At 44.7% G+C, this 26,518-nt stretch overlaps 1 protein-coding gene across 2 annotated transcripts in view; it reads right to left on the bottom strand.

Annotated features, from left to right (window-relative positions):
* LOC123755724 (RING finger protein 17) overlaps positions 1-26,518 on the bottom strand; it is a 928,112-nt gene that overhangs the window by 180,353 nt on the left and 721,241 nt on the right. For both annotated transcript variants that reach the window (XM_045738465.2, XM_069300037.1), the window contains one exon: positions 4,595-4,745. In XM_045738465.2, the coding sequence (XP_045594421.2) occupies positions 4,595-4,745 (151 nt within the window). The remainder of the gene's footprint in view (positions 1-4,594; positions 4,746-26,518) is intronic.

The following is a 26,518-nucleotide window of genomic DNA, read 5'->3' as shown; positions in this document are numbered from 1 at the left end:
CAGTCAAAAGAGTATACACTTTTAAATGTTGCCACTCGATCGCCGAAACGCTCATTTCAGTTGGGCAAAGTTTTTTTCAAACGCCGTTTCGCGAAAGTGTTAAACCTCGCGTGCAATGCTGAAGCTGCCTGCACCTGAGTATCAATAGTAGTGAACTGGGCGACATGCAAGGAACACCATTTGCAGGACTCTGGGGTCAAAGGTGTCTTTGACCCAACAGGCAGCATGGCAGAGTATCATCCTGAGACAAGGCGACAGAGCAATCTTCAAACTTGCATGAAGCGAGATGGGACTCAAAGGATGCAGTTATTGGACCAATGCGTTCCAATGAGGGGTTTCCAGGGCTATTAGGTTGACTGCTTAGGGAAGCCCAGGCAAGGTACTGCTAACCGGTTATCTCAAAATTACCAAACCACCAAAAGCTGAACCCCTGCAATGTGTGTAATCACAGGGACCTAGCAGAGGGCATCCCAAATAATAAAAGTGGTCCTACAGCCACACCAGGCAGACCCCACCAGGCAAAACAAAACAAAAGAAAATAAACACTCCGCAGTAGCACAACATCTCCAGGATTAACAGAACCGGCCACTTTGTGTATTAAAAGACAGCTACATAGTACCTTGTGCCTCTGCCAGTGATGATACTATCTCCTACCCAAGACCAAACAGTGGTAGGAAACCTCCAGCTGACCCCAAGGGTGGGCAATCACCAAGCAGTAAAAGAACCCTGTGGAGGAAGTTCCCGAACAGTTTGTGGATGGGAACCCCAAACTGCAAGGGAGGTACTTACAGGGCACCTAGGGAAGGTGACTCTAGGTGCATGCAGCCCCAATACTTCTGGAAGTACACCTGGCTTGCACACCTCCACCACTGCAGCACAACACCCCAAGGTATAGTGCTGCTCAAGGATTGGAGCCACAGTTGATCGACCTCCGCCCAACACAACAGTCTTAGAACTGGGGTTGGGTAGCCAGTGCGGGAGGTCTGGGGCCCCTCCTTTCCCCTCCCAGTGAGGAGGGGGGGGGATGCTGCGAAGACAGCGGTGCAGTGGCTGTAGTGACTTCATGCTTGTTTGCTTGTTTCCCGATTGGGAATTTCTGCCTGCTCGTTTGACTTTCGGTTGACAATTTCTAACCAGTTGTAGTTTGTTTTGGGATGCCTACCTTTCTGGGTTCCTGACCAAGTACATGGCAAATATAGACTGCTTCCAACTACATGGGGGTGTCTATAGGCCATTGCTCCTCATGCCTCTCTGAGGTGGGGGACCAGGTTCTAGCTCGTGGTCCCCAGTAGGCATAGAACTCCATTAACTGACTGTTGGCACCATCTAATATATACACATCAGCCCTGTATATTCTCCAGGGAGCCGAAGGGGCTCTCCACAGAAAAATCTACGATTGGTGATTGTTGACACAGAGATATAGCAGGTCCTGTTGTGCTGCCACCTGACCATGGCCAGTTGTAACTGTGGATGGGAGGGGGACCTAACTACTGAGTGGATCTTATTCAAGTTGTTTGTTGCATTGCTTGTTTCCTCTGTTAACCTCGCAGTTGCCTGTTATGCTTAGCTTCATCTCTGGGGGGTTAGCAGTTTCAGTGAGGGCGATTCTCTAAATTCCTGCTCCCTGCACCTTTGTAAATTAAACAGGTTTTAGCCTGTAATCTCCAATAGGCTCCTAAGGCTGATGTGAATTACACATGTAATAACCTAAGAGCAGTTACATGATGAGAGCTATGCTTATGGTGTCGCATCTTCCCAGTACTCTTTGTCATATGATGCTTTTAAACTACTTATGGTTTTGGCATCCACCACCTTCTCACTTAACTTGTTCCAACAGTCTACCACTGTTTACAAAAGAAAATTTTCAGAAGTTTGTTTGGTATCTTTATTCCTTAGTTTGAATCTACGACCACTTGTTCTTGAACTTGCAGGTTTCAAGAATGCCTGTCAATTTTTTAAATTCTTGTTACTATTTTGTATTCAGTGATCATAATATTTATTTATTTCTATCTTCTAGCTATTGGCATAGCTAACATCTCTAGTGTCTCATTGTAGCTCATTTTCAGCTCTGGAAGCCATTTAGTAGCATGCCTTTACACCTTTTCTAGTTTACCAATATGTTCTTATGACATATCACCACATAACTGCTGCATGTTCAAATTTTGGTCTTACGAAAGTCGTAATTTTTCTGGGGGGGAGCCTCAATGGCTCCCCGGAGCTATCCAGGCTGATAAGGATATCCGTAACTTTGGCATCAATGTGGGTGGAGTTCTAGGCTTACCGGGGACCATGGCCAGAACCTGGCCCCTTCAGAGAGACACGAGGTGCAATGGCGTATAGAAATGCACATGTGATTTTGGATCATTCTGTATCTGCCATCGACTGGGACAGGCACCCAGAAAGATACATGCCCAAAACAAACCCCTATTCTGGTTAAAACACCGAAAATAGACAAACGAGTGGACCGAACTCCCCAGTTGAAAACGAGCAAGTGAACATGACGTCATACGAGCCGCATCACATGTCTGCACAGCTCCCCCCCCCCCCTTCCCGAGAGGGGAAAGGGGGAGCCATAGATCCCCGCGCCGGCAATCCACACCCCAGTTCTGAGGCTAGATATCAAAATACGCGAAAAAACGCCGACCGGAGGGAGGGAGGGTTGCCAGGCAGCCTCCAGGACTCACCCAGAAAATGGCGTTTCATTACATTCAATGCTGGTTTTCTGGGGGAGCCCCTATGGTTTCCCCAGAAATATGTAGTGAGAAGATGGGAAGATGTAGTGAGGGAAGCCACAAGTCAATACTGAAGCCACAGAGCCAGCACACACATTCCAAGAATCAAGCAACCTACAGTTCACCCCCCCAACCATTAGGCTCTGCAGAGGAGCCAAAGCACCTGCACATCCCTGGGTGGGTCCTTGAAGAGGTAAACTCTCAACCTATCTCAGAAAGGTAACTGACCAAAGGCAGAGGTAGTGCTTCAAGCAGCCAGAGAAAGCAACACTGGTCCTACAAAGATCAAGCATTTATTGTATGGTGTTTATTGTATGGCATTTATTGTATGGTATGGTTACATATATTGTATGGTGTTTATAAATCTTGTTTATCTGTATCTTTTGCTACCCAGTCTCCCAATCTTTATGTACCCATTCTGAACATCTTTACCATTGTGATCATTGCTGTCTTATATGTGCTGTCAATCTGCTGTATGGTGTCTATTAATCTTGTTTAAATTACTAATCAAGCTGTCAATGTAATCAATCAGAGCTTAATATAACAATGTGCTTTAATATACTTACTTATCTCTCTCATCTCATTTTTCTCTTGTAATGTATCTTTCATTTATCAATTCTGATTGAAATTACCTACTTAAAATTATCTGCTAGATTAAGGACCTGCCCGAAACGCTGCGCGTACTAGTGGCTTTACAAGAATGTAATTACTGTACTATCCAATGTATTCTCACAAACCCAATGTACCTTCCTGTATATATATAAATAAAATAAATAAAATAAAATAAAATAAAATAGATGAGATTAACAATTTATCAAGGAACACACTGTACATTAGTATAAAGCAAATAATGTGAAGCAGTAAACAAGCAAAGGCTCTGCTGTACCATTAGCTAAGAAGCCAGTGTCAGCAGAACCAGGAAGACTGGGCAGCAGTGAAGCAGACGCATGAATGACTGAGATAGCTGTTCGGGACCCTCAAGTTGCCAGGGCTGCCATCTGACAGTGAGGGAGAGGAACTATGTTTGAATAATTCAAATAAGGGATGCAAATGCTATCCAACTAATTTCTTGTTTTGGTGTATTCTACTTTTCTGGTGGGTTTCCTACAGTTATGAGGTGAAATTGTATCTCCAATTTCCTATGCTTCTATTAAGGGGCCTGATTCTTGTCTCGACTTGAGTAGGCACTTGCGATTCATTACAGCCTAGTGTGGTACCTGGGTTTGAAGGACTTATGGTAAATTGCTTGGGAGCAGCATAGGAAAGCTGTCCCAGAAAGCACATTAACAAAATAGAACAGCTGCCAGTACATGCTATGAAATAACTTCCAGATTGTTAAAAATACCAATGCACAGCCTTTAGGGGTTAACATGCAATACCTTGTAGATAGAAGGAAATGAGGGGATATGATACCAAATAAAATTGTTAACGGGATAGACGAAGTTAACAACTTTCAGAACAAGAGGTCATAGACTTAAGCTAAAAAGACAAAAGTCCCAAGAAAATGTTCACATTCTCTTTATGCAAACAGAGCTGTTTACATTTTAAATGAAAAGGTTTACAATTTAAGTGAAATTGTATTAAGTGAACTGTTTACATTTTATGTAAAACAGTAGTGGATGCCATAATCATTAGCAATTTCAGTGTCATACAGAGAAAACAGGACACCACAAAAGTAGCTCACATCACATAGATAAGTTTATGTAGTTACACTGAATTAATTACTGTACTGCTCATATAAATACATTTACATGCCTGTGTACACAACTGTTTTTATAGGATCAAATAGGCATGACTACATGCATATATATTGGTATTTACACACATACATAAATGATGTTAGCTGATAAAGCTTAGCCTACCTCTGCTTGATCATTTTCCAGCTTCAGTAGCTTAACCCGAGCATAATAAGGGGCACTTTTCATCTTCAGAACACACAGTTCTCCAAAAGTTGGCTTAAACCCTTTAATGACATTAATATTCTGTTGTTGTTCTTCCAGCTTACTCTGAAATCTATTTCAAATAATATTACACTTATGAATTCATAACATTAAATAAGATATAATGCAGGATTCTATATTCATAATAATTTATTGATTGTATAGTATCTGTTTATTTTTATATATTTTTAAAGTAACGAATTGTATGATGCATTTTCTTACCTTACAATAAACATTATCTTTATGAGTACAATCTCTTCCTATTCCATTTTGTATATATGATCTTTCATTAAAATTTTACCGACCTAATCTTCTAAATAAATCCAACACTAAATTTAACTATTAAATGCCTCCTCCTGGAGAGCCATTCATTGGCTTCCTAGATCTAGCTACTTATAATAATACGATTTTTATTTATATAATACATACATACATTTGATACATGATACAGTGGAGAATTTGTAGGTAAGAAATGTACGTTACATAAAGCCACTAATACATATTGTTGCGGCCTTAACATAATAATTAGGAGATAAATTTACAACTTTAACATGGTAATACTTCTAACTAAATGAGAAGTTAACATTTCTAGTTGTTAGAGAGATTTAGTAAATGATTTAACATTTTTAAGAGCTATTTATAAACTGATGTTTGAGTGATAAATTTAGAAACTGGGTTCCAAGACAGGCCTATAAGAAGTGTCCAAGTTCAGGATTAGTATCCCAGTACAGCGTTTTATAGACATAAAACCTCACATTTTTGGAAACAGTAACCAGCTATTCAGACAAAGGACTTCTGGTAGATCTAGTTTACATGGACTCTGCTAAAGCTTTAAACAAGGTTTAGCAGCTCCGGATTTCCCCATGCCAGCTATCTAACAACTCCAGTTTGGAGGCTGAGCATCAAAATCCATACGAAAAACCATCGACCGGTGGGAGGTAAGGTGTCAGGGAGCTTCCAGGGCTAAAACAGAAAATGGCATTTCACTACATTCAATGCTGGTTTTCTGAGGGAAGTCTCCTTGGATCCCTAGAGCCACCTAACCAAAGATAAGGAAAAGAACTTAACCGGGAGGCGCCACTCTCTCCTCAACTCAAAGTCGAGACAACTGGCTGCAACCTGCTACCCAAAGCCACACACGAACAACTTGGACCAGGAATGTTGATGAGATAAAGCGCGGCCAGGACATGCCTCCAAAATCCCAGTGTCCGAATGCCAGCAAAGGATATATTGCCAAAGACGTCAGTCAAAGCAGCAAACTTACGAACGTCATGGGCATGAGGATAGACCACAGGCTGGCTAGACTTAATGACCCTGCGGATAACCTGGAAGCCCTAGAACAGGGAAAGAGGGAAACCAGATTAAACGGAGGCACGCAGGTAACGACGAAAAGCTGCAACCGGATACAACACATGATTCACCGCCGACCTGACCAACCAAGCATAAATGACCCAAGGGACCCCCTCCGGAAAGTCGCCGTCTCATTTTTCGCCAGAAAATAAGGTGATGGCTGCAATCGAACAAACCGACTACCAAGACCGAAGGAGCAGAAACGCCTGCTACGGAGGAGAGCATAAAGTTCACCATCCCAACCCCCTAGAGCCCAATGCCAACAGAAAGAGCCTTGGAAAAATAATCTTGAACCAAAGAGGTCACTACAAACCAAGAAGAAGAGAGATAAAAGAGCACCCTGTCCAAGGATCAGGATGGCTCAGGCGAAGCGTGAGCAGGCCAGAGGTGAAACAAAGCATGAAAAAGCTTACAGAATGGGGCAGAAGTGACATCCACCCCAAAGTCAAGTTGGAGCAGCTCTGCCAGCTGCGCACAATACGAGGTGACAGTTTTGGCATGAAATGATGCTCCTGAAAAAGTCAAGAAAGAAAAGACAAGACAACCCAATTAGAAATAGACGACAACCTACAAAGGAGAGAGAAAATGGTGGAATGAATGCCAGGAAACTTCATATTGTCGCTGAGACAAAACTCTCAAGTGGAACACCAGCAACGAAATCACCTGATCATTAGACAGTGGTGATAGACCAGCATCAAAAAGACCAGACACAAAGAGTGGAAGAGAAGTCTGAACCAGCCTGGTAACTGACCGGAACGATCTGCTGAAAGAAGCAGAGTCACGGACAACATCTTGGGTTCGGACACCGAACAAGCAGTGCCTAAAACCAAGGCTGGGCTGGCCACCAAGATGCCAACAGAACTACTCTCGTCTAGAAGTATCCAAACGAGCCAGGACACAAAGCAACAGCTGGACCAGGGGGAAAAGAGGTACAGGTTCCTAGGGAAACCCGAGGCATTAATTTCTGAGGCATTAACCAGCCAGTCTTATACTGCGGCATTAACTAGCTAGTCACATACTGAGGCAATAACACCAGCCTCGTTGCCTCGTTCTTTGCCTCTCGTCAAAGGATGAGGCAATAATACCAGCTAGTCAAAAAATGAGGCAATAATACCAACTAAAGTCAAAGAAAGAGGCATTAATACCAGATTCAAAGAACGTCCCTCTTCCCACCTCAACCAGTTCTGCCGAAAGGTGTCAACCACGACGGCTTCACAGGTAAAGGCGCCATATATATCAGCAGACACCAAAACCATACCGACGCAAAGAGGTCTACCTGTGGATGGCCATATGTCCGGCTGAACCAACTGAACAAGTTGGCGTCGACCATCCATTCTGTGGATAGAGGAATGAACCTTGACAGGTCATCTGCCAGGACGTTTGACATCCCCTGAACATGAACTGCCAAACCCCGAGAACTCAGCAGGTGAGTCACCCAAAGCAGCCAGCCCTAAAGAGCCAAGGACCACATCGAACCCCAGAAGTTCTGACAATGAGCATCAGGGAAGCCATCTGAATAGAGACGGATAGTTGTTCCGTAATCAACATGAACCCTCTGAAACGAATGCCACACCGCCACAAACTCCCGTGCCGTGCTGTGAGCCTGATGGAAGGATGGACCCCACTGACTCTAGCCGGCCTGGTGAGCACCGGTTACAAAAAGAGAGCCAAGAGACAAGGCATCTGCGAACACATCGAGCAAAGATTCGGGGAGGCGCCACAGTACAGAACCCTGTAAAACCCAAAGAGGAAGACAGTGATACAGCAGCCGACGCAAGGCTCCCAGGGTCTGGACCTAGCTATCGTGAGAGTGGCAGAAGGGATGTCTCCGAAGGAACCAGAACAGCCGCCAAAGCCAGATCCGACATGACGGGTAGACCAGCACGGTGAAGTGCAGACTCCCACACAGCCACTCAAACAACCGACATGTGACTTGGGTGCTCCCCAAAAACAGTTGAAGGCAGGACCACAGCCGCAACAACGCTACAAGAGGAGAGACAAGGAAGCTGTCCGAGATTCCCACCCAAGACCCAGCCAAGTCCGAACCCGAGAGGGAACCAAATGGGACTTCCGCCAGTTCACAAAGAACCCGAATCCAGCATGCTGGGAAAGAACAAAATCCCTGGCGAGCAGACATGCAGACTGGCTGGAAGCCCAGAACAGCCAGTTGTCAAGATAAGCGAGAACCTGAAACCCCTAACAGATGCAAATGGGTCACCACGACCCAGGTAAGGCACGTGAACACGCGAGGTGCCAGATTCAAACTGAATGGAAGGGAATGAAAGCGGTAAGCCTATTGCCCCATGACAAAAAAAGAGCCAGTCCCTGAACACTGGATGAATCGGGATGTGCCAATACGCATTCCGGAGGTCCAGGCACACCATCCAAGCACCCGGCGCCAAAAGTGGCCGGACCTGAGACAGAGTGGTCATCTGAAAGGAAAGGCAAAAAATTTAGGGGTTCAGATGGGACAAGCCCAGTATGAATTGCAAAATTTTCAGTCCCGCTTCGGAACTGAAAATGATCAGAAAACCCACCTGAGGGACACGGTCATTTGGACAATGCCCAAGCGAACCCACTCAAGGATGACCAGACAGCACACAGGGTAAGAGACCCGCCCTGCCAGCCCTGACCCCCCCCCCCCCCGGAAGGAGGAGGAGGAGGAGACCCAGGAGGAGACCCAGTGCCACCGCAGGCCAGAGGAAACAACCCGAAACGCCCACAAATTGTGGGACCAGGCAAGAGCAAACAACGGGCGCCTCTCCCCCATTGCCCCGACTACAGGGCGAACCACGAATGGGCCGACGACCCCTACAAAAGCCTAACCCAGACGCCGACAGCTCTGCAATAAGGGCCATCCCCAAATCTGGCACTACTGACTTACAATGACCAAATGGAACCCTGAACCCTGGCATGACCCTTCTGGGCAGGACCAGCACGGCCACCTCAGAGAACCAACAAGTCTGACATAGGGCAGCAACAAGACGAAGCCGCCTGCGGAAAATGCACCACCAAAGACTCAGCAAACAGCAATGAACAATTTACCAGCATTATATGTAATGAAATGCCATTTTCTGGATGAGTCTCGGAGGCTTCCCGGAGCTATCCAGACTGATATGAATATCCCTAACTTTGGCATCAGTCAATGTGGGTAGAGTTCGAGGCCTACCAGGGACCACGAGCCAAAACCTGGCCCCCTCAGAGAGGCATGAAGAGCAATGGCCTATAGAAATGTACGTGTGATGTGGAGCATTCTATATCTGCTATCGACCGGGACAGGCACCTTGAAAGGTAAGCGCTACAAAACAAACCCCTATTCTGGTTAAAAACAACAAAAATAGACAAACGAGTGGACAGAACTCCCCAACTGAAAACGAGCAAACAAGCATGACGTCACACGAGGCGCGCCGTATGTCTGCACAGCTCCCCCCTCCCCGGGAGGGAGATTGGGAGCTCCAGACCCCCACACCGGCAATCCACACCTTCAGTTCTGAGGCTGGTTATCAAAATACATGAAAAAAATGCTGACCGGAGGGAGGGAAGGAGGGTTGCCAGGAGCCTCTGGGACTCACCCAAAAAATGGTGTTTCATTATATTCAATGCTGGTTTTCTGGGGGGAGCCACTACGACTCCCCAGAGTTACTTCACCAAAGACAAAATAAAGAAGCGGACATACCTGGGAGGCGGTTGGGGCTCTACACCCCAACTCAAAGTCGAGACAGGCTGCAGCCACTGACCCAAGTGACACAGGCTCGACTAGGCCTAGGAACAGCAACGAGGTAGCTTGCAGCCAGGACCCTATCCGACCGCCAAGAACCCTGTGCCCGAATGTTAGCCCAGGATGTGTTACCAAAGATGGCAGCAAAAGCAGCAAACTTACGAATGTCAAGGGCACGGGAAGAAACTGCAGGATACCTATGAAAAGACAAAGAAAAGGAAGGACCACCAGCAAAACCCCATACCACCGCCGAGACGAAGCACGCAGGAGGGACACTATCAGAGAAGCCACTTGACCACCAAAGATGATAGACTTGAGTCAAAAGCACCAGACAGGAAGACTCGACGAGAAGACCGAACCAGCTCCAATATGGAAAGGACCAATCATGAGAAGAGGCGGAGACGGGGAAAAAAACCTGGGATCAGACACCGAGCAAGCAGCGACTGAAACCAAGGCTAGCAAGAAACCAGAAGGAACATCCACCAGGGAACCAGGAACCCAAACCCGGCGAGCCGGGAAAGAATCAATCCTGGCAAGCAGATACACCCTGTCCGGGAGGAACCCCCCGGGACTCCGAAAGGCCCAACAAGGCCAATAACAGATGACAATGAGAAGCTGCCGCTTGGCAAAAGAGCCGAACCATAGACTCTGCAAACAGCAAAGACAAATTTGGCGACAAAAACCAAAGAACCAGGACCCAGGAAGAGGCCAACCGGAAGCGAGCACCACGAGCCGACACGCCAAACGCGAGGAGAACAACAGTTACACCTCAACCTGCAGCAGCAGAGCAAACAGCACCAGCAGGGCAGAATGATGCACGCAAAGCAAAGTACCAGATAAGGAGAACTACCCAGGACGTGTATCACACTACGTATCCTGGATAGATTAACACAGGACTAACATCAGATCTGCCTTCAGGAACCTGTGTAAGGAATCATTCAGAACCTTGTATACCACATATGTACGACCAAACCTGGAGTATGTGGCCCCAGCATGGAGCCCATACCTTGTCAAGCACAAGGCCAAGCTTGAAAAAGTTCAGAGGTACGCCACTAGGCTAGTCCCATAACTAAGGGGCACGAGTGACGAGGACAGGCTACGTGAAATGCACCTCACGATACTGGAAGACACAAGAGCAAGGGGAGACATGATCACTACCTACAAAATTCTCAGAGGAATTGACAGGGTAGATAAAGATAAACTGTTGAACACAGGTTGTACACGAACAAGGGGGACATAGGTGGAAACAGAGTATCCAAAAGAGCCACAGGGACTTCAGAAAGAGCTTTTTCAGTGTCAGAGTAGTTAACAGATGGAATGCATTAGGCAGTGATGTGGTGAAGGTTGACTCCATACATAGTCTCAAATGTAGATATGATAGCATCCAATAGGCTCAGGATTCTGTACACCAGTTGATTGATAATTGAGAGGCGAGACCAAAGAGCCAGAGCTCAACCCCCTCAAGCACAACTAGGCAAGTCCAACTAAGTGAGTACACTAAAGCAAAATGTACTGTTCGGCAAAGGAACACAAGGAAAAGGCCGTAGCCAGGGTCATATGCCTAGCTCACCCTGTCCCAACAAAAAGGAACAGTAGGGGCAGGAGTGGTGATTGAAACGTACAGCCACCTGCAGACCAACACAAAAGCTGGTGGGGACATACAAGAAGATGAAAAATCCAAGTTCCACAACTGAACAGTGGGGCTGTCCAAGCACAGGGAACTGAACATGTACACAGTCCAACCTAGCACCAACACTAGCACAGCCAATAAGCACATAAGACACACACGACAATGTGTAGTGTAGAGGTAGGAAATGCAATGAAAACGGAATATACACAATCAAGTAAATATACAGACACTCCAATGTAAACAGAGTGCAGTCAAGCACTGAACGATGGCCAAGGAAGGCGTGACCAGAAGCAAGGACTGAGTCAAGGAATGAGTGTCCAGAGAGCCATGACTAAGGCAAGGAACGAGTGCCCAGCAAGGAATGAGCATGGAGAAGCAAAGACAGTCAAGGAATGAGTGTCACCAGGTTGGATGCGGGAAGCTGAAAACCTCCGGAAAGATGAGACCGAAGCACCCGAAAGGACACGGAACCTAACCCGGGGAGACGCAGACACCAAATCCAACTCGTATGCAGAGGGGGGTAAGGAAAATCCCTCTTCTTGTAACAGTAAGCCCCGCTCTGAAGACTGAAAAACCCAGGCGGGTTCCAAAGGGCCTAAGTCCCCCAAGTCAGCCCCTCCCCCTCCCCCAGCCCTGGAAATCTTTGCATCCGGACCCGGGGCCGAGTCATCTCCCAAAGCACCGGCCTCAAAAGAAAAAGCCGGCATAGCCGTAGAAGCGGGACAGAAGGGGGCCCACTGGTCAGACCCAGAGGCTTCTGCAGGGAGAACAGACTCGAATGACACCGGAAGTGGCATCCCCCAGACAACTGCTTGAGTCTCAAGACCACCTAAACCCTGCTCCGACCCGGAAACCCTCAAGCGCTTAGGAGCCGGAAGCAGGGGAGGGATGATCAGACCGAACCACAAGAGGGGAAAGACGAGGTGGCGTAGACGAAACCATGGCTGAAGCGACCATCACCCCCAAGTCCGGGTCCCTATAAGCAAAACGGGGCAGCCTCGGGGCATCCGGCGTAGCAACCAACCTAGCGCGTTGCAACAACCTAAACCTAACATGCAATGCTTGCACTGCCTGTACCCGTATAATGTCATCACTAGACTGGGTAAACTGGGTCACCAGCAAGCAACAAAACTCGCAGGACTTCGGGTCGAAGGTATCGCCGACCCAGCAGGCAGCATGACGGAGGCAAAGACAATGAGAGTCACCCTGAGACAAGGGGACAGAGCAACCCTCGAACTCGCACAAAGCGAGGGGAGACTCAGGATCACATCCATCGGACATACGCATCCCCTAAGGGATTCCCAGGGTTCTGAGATGGAACTCATGCTCAGGGAAGCCCAGGCAGGGTACTGCTAACCAGCGCCCAAACTACCAAACAATACTCCAAGAGCTGAACCCCCGGGACGTATACACTCACAGGGACCTAGCAGGGGGTACCACCTGAAGAGATTATAGTACCTAGAAACCGCACTCAAGGGGCAACCAAGATAGGGCCCCCCCCACTAGGCAGGAAAACAAAAAGAGGAAGAAAATCCCCCCCCCCCCCCAAGAAGACAGCATACCCAGGCGGAACAGAGCTGGCCGCTGTGAATGATGAAAACAAGTTGCGCAGTACCCCACGCCTTGTACCAGCGCAAACTGCCCCTTACCCTAAGGTAAACAAAGGAAGACAAAACACCCCAGCACACAAAGGGCGACTGAAAACCAAGCAGTAAACGGTCTAGCAGAGACAGAACTCAAGGAACTTGTGGAAGGTGGCCACAAGGGCAGTACTTACAGGGCACCTAGGGAAGGGAGCCCTAGGCGCATGCAGCCTGAGTACTGAAGAATCACTCCTGGCTCGCGCACCTTTTGAGGACAGACACCATACACAAAGCACAGTGCTGAAACAATCACTGGAGCCAGAGCACACGACCGTTGCCTATAGCATCAGCCTCAGAATTGACTGAGAGGTGAATGGCTGGCGCGGGAGTCTAGGGCTCCCCCTTCCCCCCTCTCGGGAAGGGGGGGGAGCTGCGCAGACGGTGGCGCAGCGACGTGTGATGTCATACTCGTTTGCTCGTTTCTGTTTGGGGAGTTCTATCCACTTGTTCAGCTTTTTGTAGCAATTATCACCAGAATAGGGGTTTGTTTTGGGATGCCTACCTTTCTGGGTGCCTAACCTGGTCGATATCAGACACAGAATGCTTCAAACACGGGGGTTTCTATAGGTCATTGCTCCTTGTGCCTCTTCTGAGGGGGGGCCAGGTTCTGGCTCGTAGTCCCCGGTAGGCCCACCGAACTCCATACACATGACTGATGCCAAAGTCTGACATTAACATATCAGCCTGGATAGCGCCTGGGAGCCGACGGGGCTCCCCCCAGACACAATGAGCGTTGCCCCGAGACAAGTGGACAGAGCAACCCTCAAACTCGCACACAGTGAGAGGGGGGACTCGGGGGTCGCATCCATTGAACACGAGCACCCTGCGAGGTTCCCAGGGTCCCTAGACTGTTTCTTCTAAGGGTTTACCCAAGCAGGGTATTGCAACCGGCACCCAAGCTACCAATCAACACTGCTAATCCTGAACCCCCGGGACGTGTCCACTGTGACGATTGACAGTTGAGAGGCGGGCTGAAAGAGCAAAGCTCAACCCCCGCAAGAACAAATAGGTGAAATACTCATGAGGGTGAAGCAGGGGGTACCACCAAATACAAAGAACCTAGTTTTAGGGGAAGAAACACCAAGCCAGATCCCCCCCCCCCCTCCCAAAAGGCAAAAATAAAAAATAAAAGAAAAACGTCACAAGAGGACAGCGTACCCAGAAAAGCAGAGCCGGCCGCTGTTATAGGTGAAAACTAGCTATGCAGTATCCCGTGCCACTACCAGTGCAAAAACAACCACTTACCCTAAGGCAAACCAGGGAGGAAACCCCCCCCCCCCCAAACACTTGAGGCGGTCAATTGCCAAGCAGAAAAAAGACCAACAGAGGTAGACCCAAGGTGACTTGTGGAAGGCAACCCCAAGCCCCAAGGGCGGTACTTACAGGGCACTCAGGGAAGGTGACCCTAAGCATATGCAGCCGAGTACCTGTGAATATTACTCCCAGCTCGCACACCCCCTAAGAGAAGTACTGAACCGTAGTTCAGTACAAAAAAATTGGAGCTAGAGCCACAACGACCGAGCTGTATCCCATCAGTCGAAGAACTGAGAGGTAGATTGCTGACGTGGGGGTCTGGGGCTCCCCCTTCCCCCCTCCCGGGAAGGCCCGTAATCCTAGCACCCCCTGTCCCAACGAAAAGGAACTGTAGGGGACCGGAGTGGGTGATTGGAACCTGCAGCCACCAGCAGACATTGCAACACAGAAGCTGGTAGTGACATATAAGAAGATGAAAAAACTCACTTTTATAACTTTACAATGGGGTTGTCCTATCGCAAGGAACCGAACACGCACACAGTGCAACCTAGCACTAACACTAGTATAGTCAATAATCACATATGAAGACACACAACAATGTGCAGTATAGAGGTAGGAAATATGGAAACATGCTATATTTGGGCTATATTTAGGGAAAGACTCTAAATATAGCCCAAACACCGGTACCTAGGGACAAGTCAATATAATCAAGATGATGAACGAATAAAACCGAGGAAGCAAGTGGTAACGGAATGTACATGATCAAGTAATTATACACACACTCTCCAATGTATATACAAGAGTTCAGCCAGGCACTGAACAATGGTCAAGGAAGTATTGGACGGAACCGACGGACCCGAAGGGACACAGAACTGAACCAGGAGAGGGACTGACGCCCAAACTAACTCGTACTCAGTGGGGGGAAAGAAAAACCCCACTCGTCGTAACTGAAAGCCCTGCTCAGAGGGTTGGAAAACCCAGGCGGGGTCCAATGGGACCCCAAGGCCCCCAAGTAAGCTCCTCCCCAACCCCTGGAACCTCCATGTCAGGCCCCGGTGGCGAGTCGTCCTCCAAAGCTACGGCCTAACAAGAAAAAATCGAGGCGGCCGAAATAGTAGGAAGAGAGGGGGGGCCCACTGGTCAGACACGGAGCTATGGCTGGAGGAACAGACTCAAATGCCTCTGTTGCCACCTCGGAAGCGGCAACCCTGGACCCCCCCCCCCCCAAGAATCTCAGAAACCACTAAACCCTACCTGGACCCCAAAGCCCTCAGACACTTAGCAGCTAGAAGCAGGGGGGGGGGAGGGGGGACACCATAGCAGGCGAAGAATGAGGTGGTGCGGACTGAACCAAGGCTGATGCAACAAACACCCTTATGTCCAGGTCCCTAAAAGCAAAACGGGGTAGCCTCAGGGCATCCGGGGAAGCAACCAAACTTGCACATTGTAGCAACCTAAACCAAGCCCACAACGTGCGAGCCGCCTGCACCTGAATAACATCAATAGTCTGTGTGAATTGAATCACAAACAAGCAACAATGCTTGCAGGACTCGGGGTCCAAAGTGTCACCGACCCAACAGGCAGCGTTACAGAGGCAAAAACAATGAGCGTCGCCCTGAGACAAGGGGACAGAGCAACCCTCAAACTCGCACACAGTGAGAGAGGGGGGGGGGACTCGGGGATCGCATCCATTAGACTCGAGTGCCCCCACGAGGTTTCCCAGGGCCCCTAGACTGTTTCTGCTAAGGGTAAGCCCAGGCAGGGTACTGCTAACTAACGCCCAGAGCTACCAAACAAAATGATAATGCTAAAAACTACTTGAGTCTGTAATTATCTCTTCACATGATCTTCCCCAAGAAACTGATGGTGAAGACTGTGCTGCCATCGTGATCAAAGTATTGCAGGATACGTTAAGTTATTCGATCCAAAAAAATGACATCAAAGCAGCTTATAGAGTGGGTACCAAATCATCTGGTACTAATAATAGGCGAATTCGTTTAAAATTAGATAGCTGCTCCCGCAAGACTGATCTTATCTCATCTGCAGTTGCTAGTAAATCCACTGTATGTGAATGAATGTCTGACCAGGTGCAGGCAAAATCTCTTTTTTAAACTGCGTGGCTTCTGCAAAAATTCCCCTACAATTAAACACTGTTTTGTGCGAGATGGTAAAATTATAGCTAGGAGGACTGACACTGGAAAAACCTATTCAATAACCACAGAAGCTCACCTTAATTCTTTCCTCAGTGACTGGGATATCGGCTGTATAGCCTGAATTCAAATTATAATCTCATTTAACTACCTTTGTGTACTCTAGCTCTGTCTTTCCCTTCAAAAGGTTTTAACTTTAGTTAAAAAAAAAAAAAGAATAATATTGTCATCTTTATTATTGTCTTTTTTTCTTTTTACTCCCATGTTCCATAGTACACTGGCTTTGCCTGTGTCCTCTAGTATTAACTTCATTATCCAGTGTTCCTGAGTGTATCTCTATTTAAACTACCTCAGTTTGTTTTAGTGTAACTTTAGTATTCAACTATAGTGTACTTATAATAGTATAGTAAGCAAGCTTTTCATCTTATAGATTTCATAATTGTTTTTTTTTTTACTTTTTTGGTCATCTATTGTTATTAATTATTCTAGTTAATTTTTTACATTCCTAGTTCCCATTAAGTTTTTTTTCTTTTTACTTAAAATTACCATTAAGTTTATTTTACTTTAGAATTTTTAAATCTACTTTTTTCTTTGTTTTCTATTTTGTAATTTGCCATTCTTGCCTTGTTTTCCTGCAAACAGCCTTTTTATGCAGACAAGTATAGACCCAGAACTAAACCTCTTATCCACTATCTATGACAATCATCACTTCAATGATCAAAATTGCAGATATTTTACAGCACATGATGTAAACAATGTATTAACAGATAATCACAATATCTCTGTAATCAACTTGAACGTTAGATCCCCTGGTAAACACTTCGATGATGTTAGTGCCTTGATTGAAACTATTGACAACAAATTCTCTTTTATTATACTTACTGAAACGTGGTTGAAAGAGGATAATACTCAACTCTTTAACAAGCCTAACTACTCGGCAATTCACACCTGTCGTCAAATGCAGAGAGGTGGTGGTACTGCTCTTTACTACCACCAAGAACTAACATGCTTAAAAATAATTAGAACTAGAGACTGCTGTGGGGAGTATATCTTCGCCAGTTTCAGAGTCATGGGTGCCGAGTCTGTCCTGTCTGTGGGTGCAGTCTATAGAATTCCTAACACTGATGTGTCTGAATTCAACTCAAACCTTAGAAATCTAATACTAGATAACAGATTGAACAAAAACCATCTAATTATCGCAGGGGACTTTAATATTGACCTCTGCGAGCCTGAACACCCTACTGCTGTTAGCTTCCTCAACTGTATGAATTCCTGCTTCCTCATACCCTTAATCACTAGACCAACTAGAATCACTGATAGTACTGCTACGACTCTAGATCACATCTGGACCAACATAACCTCTCCGCTTACTTCAGGTATAATCACCGATAGCACTACAGACCATTACCCCACATTTCTCTTAACTAACATTAGCAAACCACCTCTAGAGACAAGGGAGTTAAGCTTTAGGCTGCACAATGAAACTGCTATAAACAATTTTATAACTGCTGCTGATAATGTCAACTGGGAGTCCGAGTTAGGTAACATAGGGGACATCAACCTAGCAGTGCAATCTTTTCTACAAACAACTCTTAGCCTTTATAACACCCACTGTCCTATGCTTACAAAACAAGTCACAAGCAAAAGACTTAACAATCCTTGGCTTACAAAGGGAATACTTAAATCCATTAACAAAAAACACGACCTTGAGAAGAAGTATAGGCTAGGAACAGTCTCCAAAGAATTCTCAAAGAATTACTCATTATTGCTATCTAAAATAATTAGACGAGCCAAAACTAAATACTATGAAGATAAATTTACCCAAATAAAGAGCAACATTAAAAAAACTTGGAGCACAATTTCACAAATATTGGGATCAAAGAAGATTTTAAATAACAAACCTACACTCCTTTCCAATAACGTTGGTCAGCTTTCAGCCTCTGATTCTGCTATTGAGTTCAATAGGTTCTTCTCTTCCATTGGGTCATCCCTTGCAAATGATATTCCATCTTCCTGTACTGATGTTAAGGACTATCTTACAGGTAACTATCCACAGTCTCTGTACCTAAAGCCTACTAGTTCCACTGATGTCAATGAAATAATCCTTTCCCTTAAAACCAAGTCTAGTGCCCTCGAGGAGATACCAACGTTAATTTACAAAAAAGCCTCCAGATCTCTAGCCCCTGCTATTGCATTGCTCTTCAACAAGTCACTTGAACTCCAAACCTTTCCTGACATTCTAAAAAAAGCAAGAGTAACCCCTGTCCACAAATGTGGTGATCTCACAGATGTTAACAACTACAGACCTATATGCCTACAGACCTGCCTACTTGTCAAAAATATTCGAAAAACTAATCTACAAGCAGCTTTACTCTTTTCTAGCCAAACACAATATACTTAGCTCTTGTCAATATGGCTTCAGACCCCAAAAAAGCACTAACGATGCACTTATAAGAACATAAGAACATAAGAACAAAGGTAACTGCAGAAGGCCTATTGGCCCATACGAGGCAGCTCCTATTCTATAACCACCCAATCCCACTCATATACTTGTCCAACCCGCGCTTGAAACAATCGAGGGACCCCACCTCCACCACGTTACGCGGCAATTGGTTCCACAAATCTACAACCCTGTTACTGAACCAGTATTTACCCAAGTCTTTCCTAAATCTAAACTTATCCAATTTATACCCATTGTTTCGTGTTCTGTCCTGTGTTGATACTTTTAATACCCTATTAATATCCCCCTTGTTATGTCCATTCACCCACTTGTAAACCTCTATCATGTCGCCCCTAACTCTTCGCCTTTCCAGTGAATGCAACTTAAGCTTTGTTAATCTTTCTTCATATGAAAGATTTCTAATTTGGGGAATTAACTTAGTCATCCTACGCTGGACACGTTCAAGTGAATTTATATCCATTCTATAATATGGCGACCAAAACTGAACTGCATAATCTAAATGGGGCCTAACTAGAGCAAGATATAGCTTGAGAACCACACCAGGTGTCTTGTTACTAACGCTGCGATTAATAAATCCAAGTGTCCGATTTGCCTTATTACGAACATTTATGCATTGATCCTTTTGTTTTAAATTCTTACTAATCATAACTCCCAGATCCCTTTCGCAATCCGACTTCGCAATCACAACACCATCTAGCTCGTATCTTGTAACTCTATCATCATTACCTAACCTCAGAACTTTACATTTATCAGCATTAAACTGCATCTGCCAATCCTTTGACCATTTCAAAACCCTATCTAGATCAACTTGAAGTGATAGTGAGTCCTCCTCCGAATTAATTTCCCTACTAAATTAATTTCCCTACAATTATTAGTATGATTAACTTAATTCACGCAGCTCTTGATAAAAAGGAGTTTCCTGTTGGGTTATTTGTGGACCTGCGTAAGGCTTTTGACACTGTCAACCATCAAAACCTTCTTCTTAAATTACATCATTATGGAGTCAGAGGACACTCCCTGCAATACCTCAAATCTTATCTTACTGACAGGCTCCAGTATGTTTCTGTGAATAATACAATTTCTCCCACCCTACCCATCAACATTGGTGTTCCTCAGGGCAGCATACTTGGCCCTCTCCTCTTTCTCATCTACATTAATGACCTTCCAAATGCCTCCCAACACCTCAAACCAATTCTATTTGCTGACGACACAACCTTCATTTACTCCAGTCCTGATCCCCTTGCTCTAAATGCCACAGTAAATACTGAGCTAGAGAAAGTCCATCTTAACCCCTTAACTGCGTTGCCTCCAAATGTGACACCCCCGCAGTGCGCAGGAAATAAATTCTCTGGAAAAAATTCTTTTTTCTTTTTAAAGTGTCAAAAACCCTTCCCTCAGTATGGGTATGTAAAAAAAAAGACGAAATTGTACTTACTTTGGCTGCTATGGGGTCCGGAAGTTGGGGCGTGACGTCATCATTCCCCGTGCGCCCGTGCCGTAAGCTCTCGGGGGCGGTGGGGCGCTCGGGGCGGGGCGCGCGAGTTGCCGCGAATATATTTTCGTTAATTTTTTGCGCACCTTTCCAAATACATTTTCATTGTTTTTATGTGCCAATCCAATGTATAATGAACACGTACACTATAATATCGCAGTACAACATCCGTACTGTCCGTAGACACTGTGTTACGTGCATGAAACTTGTGTACACGTATGCAGCACATATTTACAATGTATCATGCTAATTTGTGTATATATACAATCTATTTACACACTATACACTGTCACACACTATATACATTCACCATCAACACATTCAGAACACCGCGTAGCTGCTGCTTCTTATGGGCCAATAGCAGCTGCCCCGTATGGGCCAATATCAGCTGCCTCGTATGGGCCAATAGCAGCTGCCTCGTATGGGCCAATAGCAGCTGCCTCGTATGGGCCAATAGCAGCTGCCTCGTATGGGCCAATAGCAGCTGCCTCATATGGGCCAATAGCAGCTGCCTCGTATGGACCAATAGCAGCTGCCCCGTATGGGCCAAATAGCAGCTGCCTCGTATGGGCCAATAGCAGCTGCCTCGTATGGGCCAATAGCAGCTGCCTCGTATGGGCCAATATCAGCTGCCCCGTATGGGCCAATAGCAGCTGCCCCATATGAGCCAATAGCAGCTGACCCATATGGGCCACTAGCACCTGCCTCGTATGGGCCAATATCAGCTGCCTCGTATGGGCCAATATCAGCTGCCCCGTATGGGCCAATAGCAGCTGCCTCGTATGGGCCAACAGCAGCTGCCTCGTATGGGCCAATAGCAGCTGCCTCGTATGGGCCAATAGCAGCTGCCTCATATGGGCCAATAGGAGCATTTGACCATGAACACATTCAGAACACCTCGAGTGAGAGCAGCCACACCCAGCCAGTCTCCCTCACTCCAACATCTTGCTCGCCAACATTGCTCCTCCCACCATATTGTTATAGTTCTTATTACACATGTTCTATATACCTATCTACATGTTTTATTTACCAGAACTATGCAAGTAAGCCGGTATTGTGTCCAAACAGTACAGTGGCCACTATACACTGCATGAAAAATCACACAGCAGACGACGCTACGATTACATCACCTCCCTCACCAAAATAGCTCCTCTCAACATTCTCCTGTTGCTGTTCTTACACTATATACACACACTATATATACCCATGTACATATGTGTTGCCCATTGCGAACCACTAAGCTAGTATGGTGAGCAAAACAAGAGTGGCAGCCACACACACACAATGAGGCTACCTCAATTCTCGCCCGCCCTCCCTCATCAAAATTCCTCCTTCCACAATACTACGCACAACGCTAATTATAACCACAATCCTGGTCACTAATTCCTGTAAATGAATAATTGACCACGTTTATTTTGAAAAGGAACCTAAGAAATCATTTGAAGATTCCTAGATGAACGAAATAATGCTGTGGTGCTGTTGCTAGCGCTGTGAACATCGTGAACAGCATTGAATCACTGATATTTGAACATTGTACCCAGTCATTATCACACTCAGGCTCTAATATAACACTATCATAGCTAAATAATACAAGTTATATATATATTTTGACATTATTAGGCGATGCTGTGGTCACATGCTGAACAGCAGTGCTGTGCGCTCATGCTGCGAGCGCCAGCCTTGGTTGCTCACACACTACTGAGGCTCCCACACCCGGGAATGTGGACCACAATTTTTTTTCAAGATGGCGTCTGTTTACAAAAGCCCTGAGGAAGCTGATGTGAACCCCTTGTAGCCGCGGGAGTTTTGAATGGAACGTGAAAAATACAAATACCCGGAGGTGCGTTGCGCAAACCAGACGTGAGCCTGCAGGCGCGTTGCACAGTTTAAGGGTTAAAAATAAAAAAAAAAAATAAAATGTTTATTTATTTAAATGTTTTATTGTACATACATACAATAAATTTTTACAAAGATTGGTTGACTTATAGGTAGAGCTAGTACATACAATGCCTAAAGCCACTATTACGCAAAGCGTTTCGGGCATGATAAACTTAAATGACAAGCTTAATACTAATTGAGCATAATGAGTAGAATGAAAACAAGAAATGAAAACATAGATGAAAAAGCAGCACAAATACAATTATGTCGACAAACAGCGCTCTTTAAAAAAACAGACATTGGTTGACAATAGAAGGGTAAGGTAGGTTACAGGGAATTTATTAGGTATAGCTTCGTTTTTAACTTAAACTGGTTGAGAGAGGTACAGTCTTCAACATGGTTGGGAAGGTCATTCCACATTCTGGGCCCCTTGATTTGTAGAGCATTTCTAGTTTGATTAAGTCGTACTCTAGGAATATCAAAACTGTATTTATTTCTGGTGTGGTGCTCATGGATTCTGTTACATCCTTCTATGAAGCTTTTGAGATCAGGATTGGCATTATAGTTTAGCGTTTTATATATGTATAATACACATGAGAGAATGTGCAGTGACTTAATGTCTAACATATTCAGAGATTTGAGTAGTGGTACCGAGTGATGCCTGGGGCCAGAGTTGGATATTGTCCTAATAGCAGCTTTGTGTTGAGTAATTAGAGGACGTAAGTGATTTTGGGTAGTAGAGCCCCAAGCACAAATACCATAGTTGAGATATGGATAGATAAGGGAGTAATAGAGAGTCACCAGGGCAGGATGTGGTACATAATATCTGATCTTAGAAAGAATGCCCACAGTTTTTGAAACTTTTTTTGATATATTTAGAATGTGTCCCTGGAAATTCAGCTTGTGGTCAATGAGAATGCCAAGGAACTTGCCATCTAATTTGTTACAAATTTGGGTATTGTTTATTTTGAGATTTATTTGATTAAAGGATTTATTGCCAAACAGAATATAGAAAGTTTTGTCAATGTTAAGGGTGAGTTTGTTGGCAGTTAGCCAAAGATGGACTTTATTTAGCTCAGTATTTACTGTGGCATTTAGAGCAAGGGGATCAGGACTGGAGTAAATGAAGGTTGTGTCGTCAGCAAATAGAATTGGTTTGAGGTGTTGGGAGGCATTTGGAAGGTCATTAATGTAGATGAGAAAGAGGAGAGGGCCAAGTATGCTGCCCTGAGGAACACCAATGTTGATGGGTAGGGTGGGAGAAATTGTATTATTCACAGAAACATATTGGAGCCAGTCAGTAAGGTAGGATTTGAGGTATTGTAGGGAGTGTCGTCTGACTCCATAATGATGTAATTTAAGAAGAAGGTTTTGGTGGTTGACAGTATCAAAAGCTTTACGCAGGTCCACAAATAACCCAACAAGGAACTCATTTTTATCAAGAGCTGTATGAATCGAGTTAAGCATACTAATAAGTGCATCGTTAGTGCTTTTTTTGGGTCTGAAGCCATATTGGCAGGGGCTAAGTATATTGAGTTTGGCTAGATATGAGTAAAGCTGCTTATAGATTAGTTTTTCAAAATTTTTTGACAAGTTTGGCAGGATTGATATAGGTCTGTAGTTGTTAACATCTGTGAGATCACCACATTTGTGGACAGGCGTTACTCTCGCTTTTTTTAGAATATCTGGAAAGGCTTGGAGTTCAAGTGACTTGTTGAAGAGCAAAGCAATAGCAGGGGCTAAAGATCTGGAGGCTTTTTTGTAAATTAAAGTTGGTATCTCCTCAAGGGCACCAGACTTGGTTTTAAGGGAAAGGATTATCTCATTGACGTCAGTGGAATTAATAGGCTTTAGGTACAGAGACTGTGGATAGTTACCTGTAAGATAGTCCTTAATGTCAGTACTGGAAGATGGAATATCATTTGCAAGGGATGAACCAATGGAAGAGAAGAACCTATTGAACTCAATAGCAGAATCAGAGGCTGAAAGCTGACCATCGTTATTAGACAGGAGAGTCGGTTTGTTATTTAAAGACTTCTTTGATCCCAATATTTGTGAAATTGTGCTCCAAGTTTGTTTAATGTTGCTCTTTATTTGGGTAAATTTATCTTCGTAGTATTTAGTTTTGGCTCGTCTAATTATCTTAGATAGCAATAATGAGTAATTCTTTGAGAATTCTTTGGAGACAATTCCTAACCTATACTTCTTCTCAAGGTCATGTTTTTTATTAATAGATTTAAGTATTCCCTTTGTAAGCCAGGGATTGTTGAGCCTTTTGGTTGTGACTTGTTTTGTAAGCATAGGACAGTGGGTATTATAAAGGCTAAGAGTTTTTTGAAGAAAAGATTGCACTGCTAGGTTGATGTCCTCTATGTTACCTAACTCGGACTCCCAGTTGACATTATCAGCAGCAGTTATAAAATTGTCTATAGCAGTTTCATTGTGCAGTCTAAAACGTATCTCTCTTGACTCAAGAGGTGGTTTGCTAATGTTAGTTAAGAGAAATGTGGGGTAATGGTCTGTAGTGCTATCGGTGATTATACCTGAAGTAAGCGGAGAGGTTATGTTTGTCCAGATGTGATCTAGAGTCGTGGCAGTGCTATCAGTGATTCTAGTAGGTCTAGTGATTAAGGGTATGAGGAAGCAGGAATTCATACAGTTGAGGAAGCTAACAGCAGTCGGGTGTTCTGGCTCGCAGAGGTAAATATTAAAGTCCCCTGCGATAATTAGGTGGTTTTTGTTCAGTATGTTATCAAGTATTAGATTTCTAAGGTTTGAGTTGAATTCGGACACATCAGTGTTAGGAATTCTATAAACTGCACCCACAGACAGGACAGACTCGGCACCTTTGGCTAACTGCCAACAAACTCACCCTTAACATTGACAAAACGTTTTATATTCTGTTTGGCAATAAATCCTCTAATCAGATAAATCTCAAAATAAACAATATCCAAATTTGTAACAAATTAGATGGCAAATTCCTTGGCGTTCTCATCGACCACAAGCTGAATTTCCAGGGTCACATTCTAAATATATCAAAAAAAGTTTCAAAAACTGTTGGCATTCTTTCTAAGATCAGATATTATGTACCCCGCCCTGCCCTGGTTACTCTCTATTACTCCCTCATCTATCCATACCTCAACTATGGTATTTGTGCTTGGGGTTCTACTACCCAAAATCATTTACGTCCTCTTATTACCCAACACAAAGCTGCTATTAGGACAATATCCAACTCTGGCCCCAGACATCACTCGGTACCCTTACTCAAATCTCTGAATATGTTAGATATTAAGTCACTGCACATTCTCTCTTGTGTATTATACATATATAAAATGCTGAACTGTAATGCCAATCCTGACCTCAAAAGCTTCATTGAAGGTTGTTACCACAACCCATGAGCACCACACCAGGAATAAATACAGTTTTGATATTCCTAGAGTACGACTTAATCAAACTAGAAATGCTCTACAAATCAAGGGACCCAGAATGTGGAATGACCTTCCCAACCATGTTAAAGACTGTACCTCTCTCAACCAATTTAAAATAAAAACTAAACACTACATAATAAATTCCCTGTAACCTACCTCACTCCTCTATTCTCAACCCATGTCTTATTTTTTTTTTAATCAACACTGTTTGTCAACCTATTGTAATTGTGCTGCTTTTTCAGTCATGTTCCCCCTTTTTTTTTTATCTTTTATTTGTATTTGTTCTCAACACTTTTTATTCTTTATGCTCAATTAGTATTAAGTTCTAGATATTAATGTTTTTCTTGCCCGAAATGCATAGCGTAATAGTGGCTTTAGGCATTGTATGTACTAGCTCTATCTATATATCAATCTATTAATGTAACATCACTTGTATGTATGTACCTTACCTGAATAAACATATTTATTATTTATTTATTTATTTAAACCGCCGGGACGTGTCCACTCACAAGGGTGAAGCAGGGGGTACCACCAAACAGAAAGCAAACCCTAGTATAACAGGGAAAAGGATAACAAAGGACTTCCCCACCAGGCAAAACGAAAAAGAAAAAGAAAACCTCGCAAGAGGACAGTGGACCCAGAAGGAATAGAGCCGGACGCTGTAATAGGTGAAAACTAGCTGCGCAGTATCCTACGCCCCTACTAGTGCAAAACTACCAATTACCCCAAGGTAGACAAGGGAGGAAACACCCCAAAACACTCGGGGCGGTCAATCGCCGAGCAGAAAAAGACGAACAGAAGTAGACCCAAGGTGACTTGTGGAAGAGAACCCCAAGCCCCAA

The sequence above is a fragment of the Procambarus clarkii genome, chromosome 43 (genome assembly GCF_040958095.1).
Source record: "Procambarus clarkii isolate CNS0578487 chromosome 43, FALCON_Pclarkii_2.0, whole genome shotgun sequence".
Classification (NCBI taxonomy): Eukaryota; Metazoa; Arthropoda; class Malacostraca; order Decapoda; family Cambaridae; genus Procambarus; species Procambarus clarkii.
Note: the sequence above shows the minus strand (reverse complement) of the source record. Positions and strands in the feature narration are given on the sequence as shown.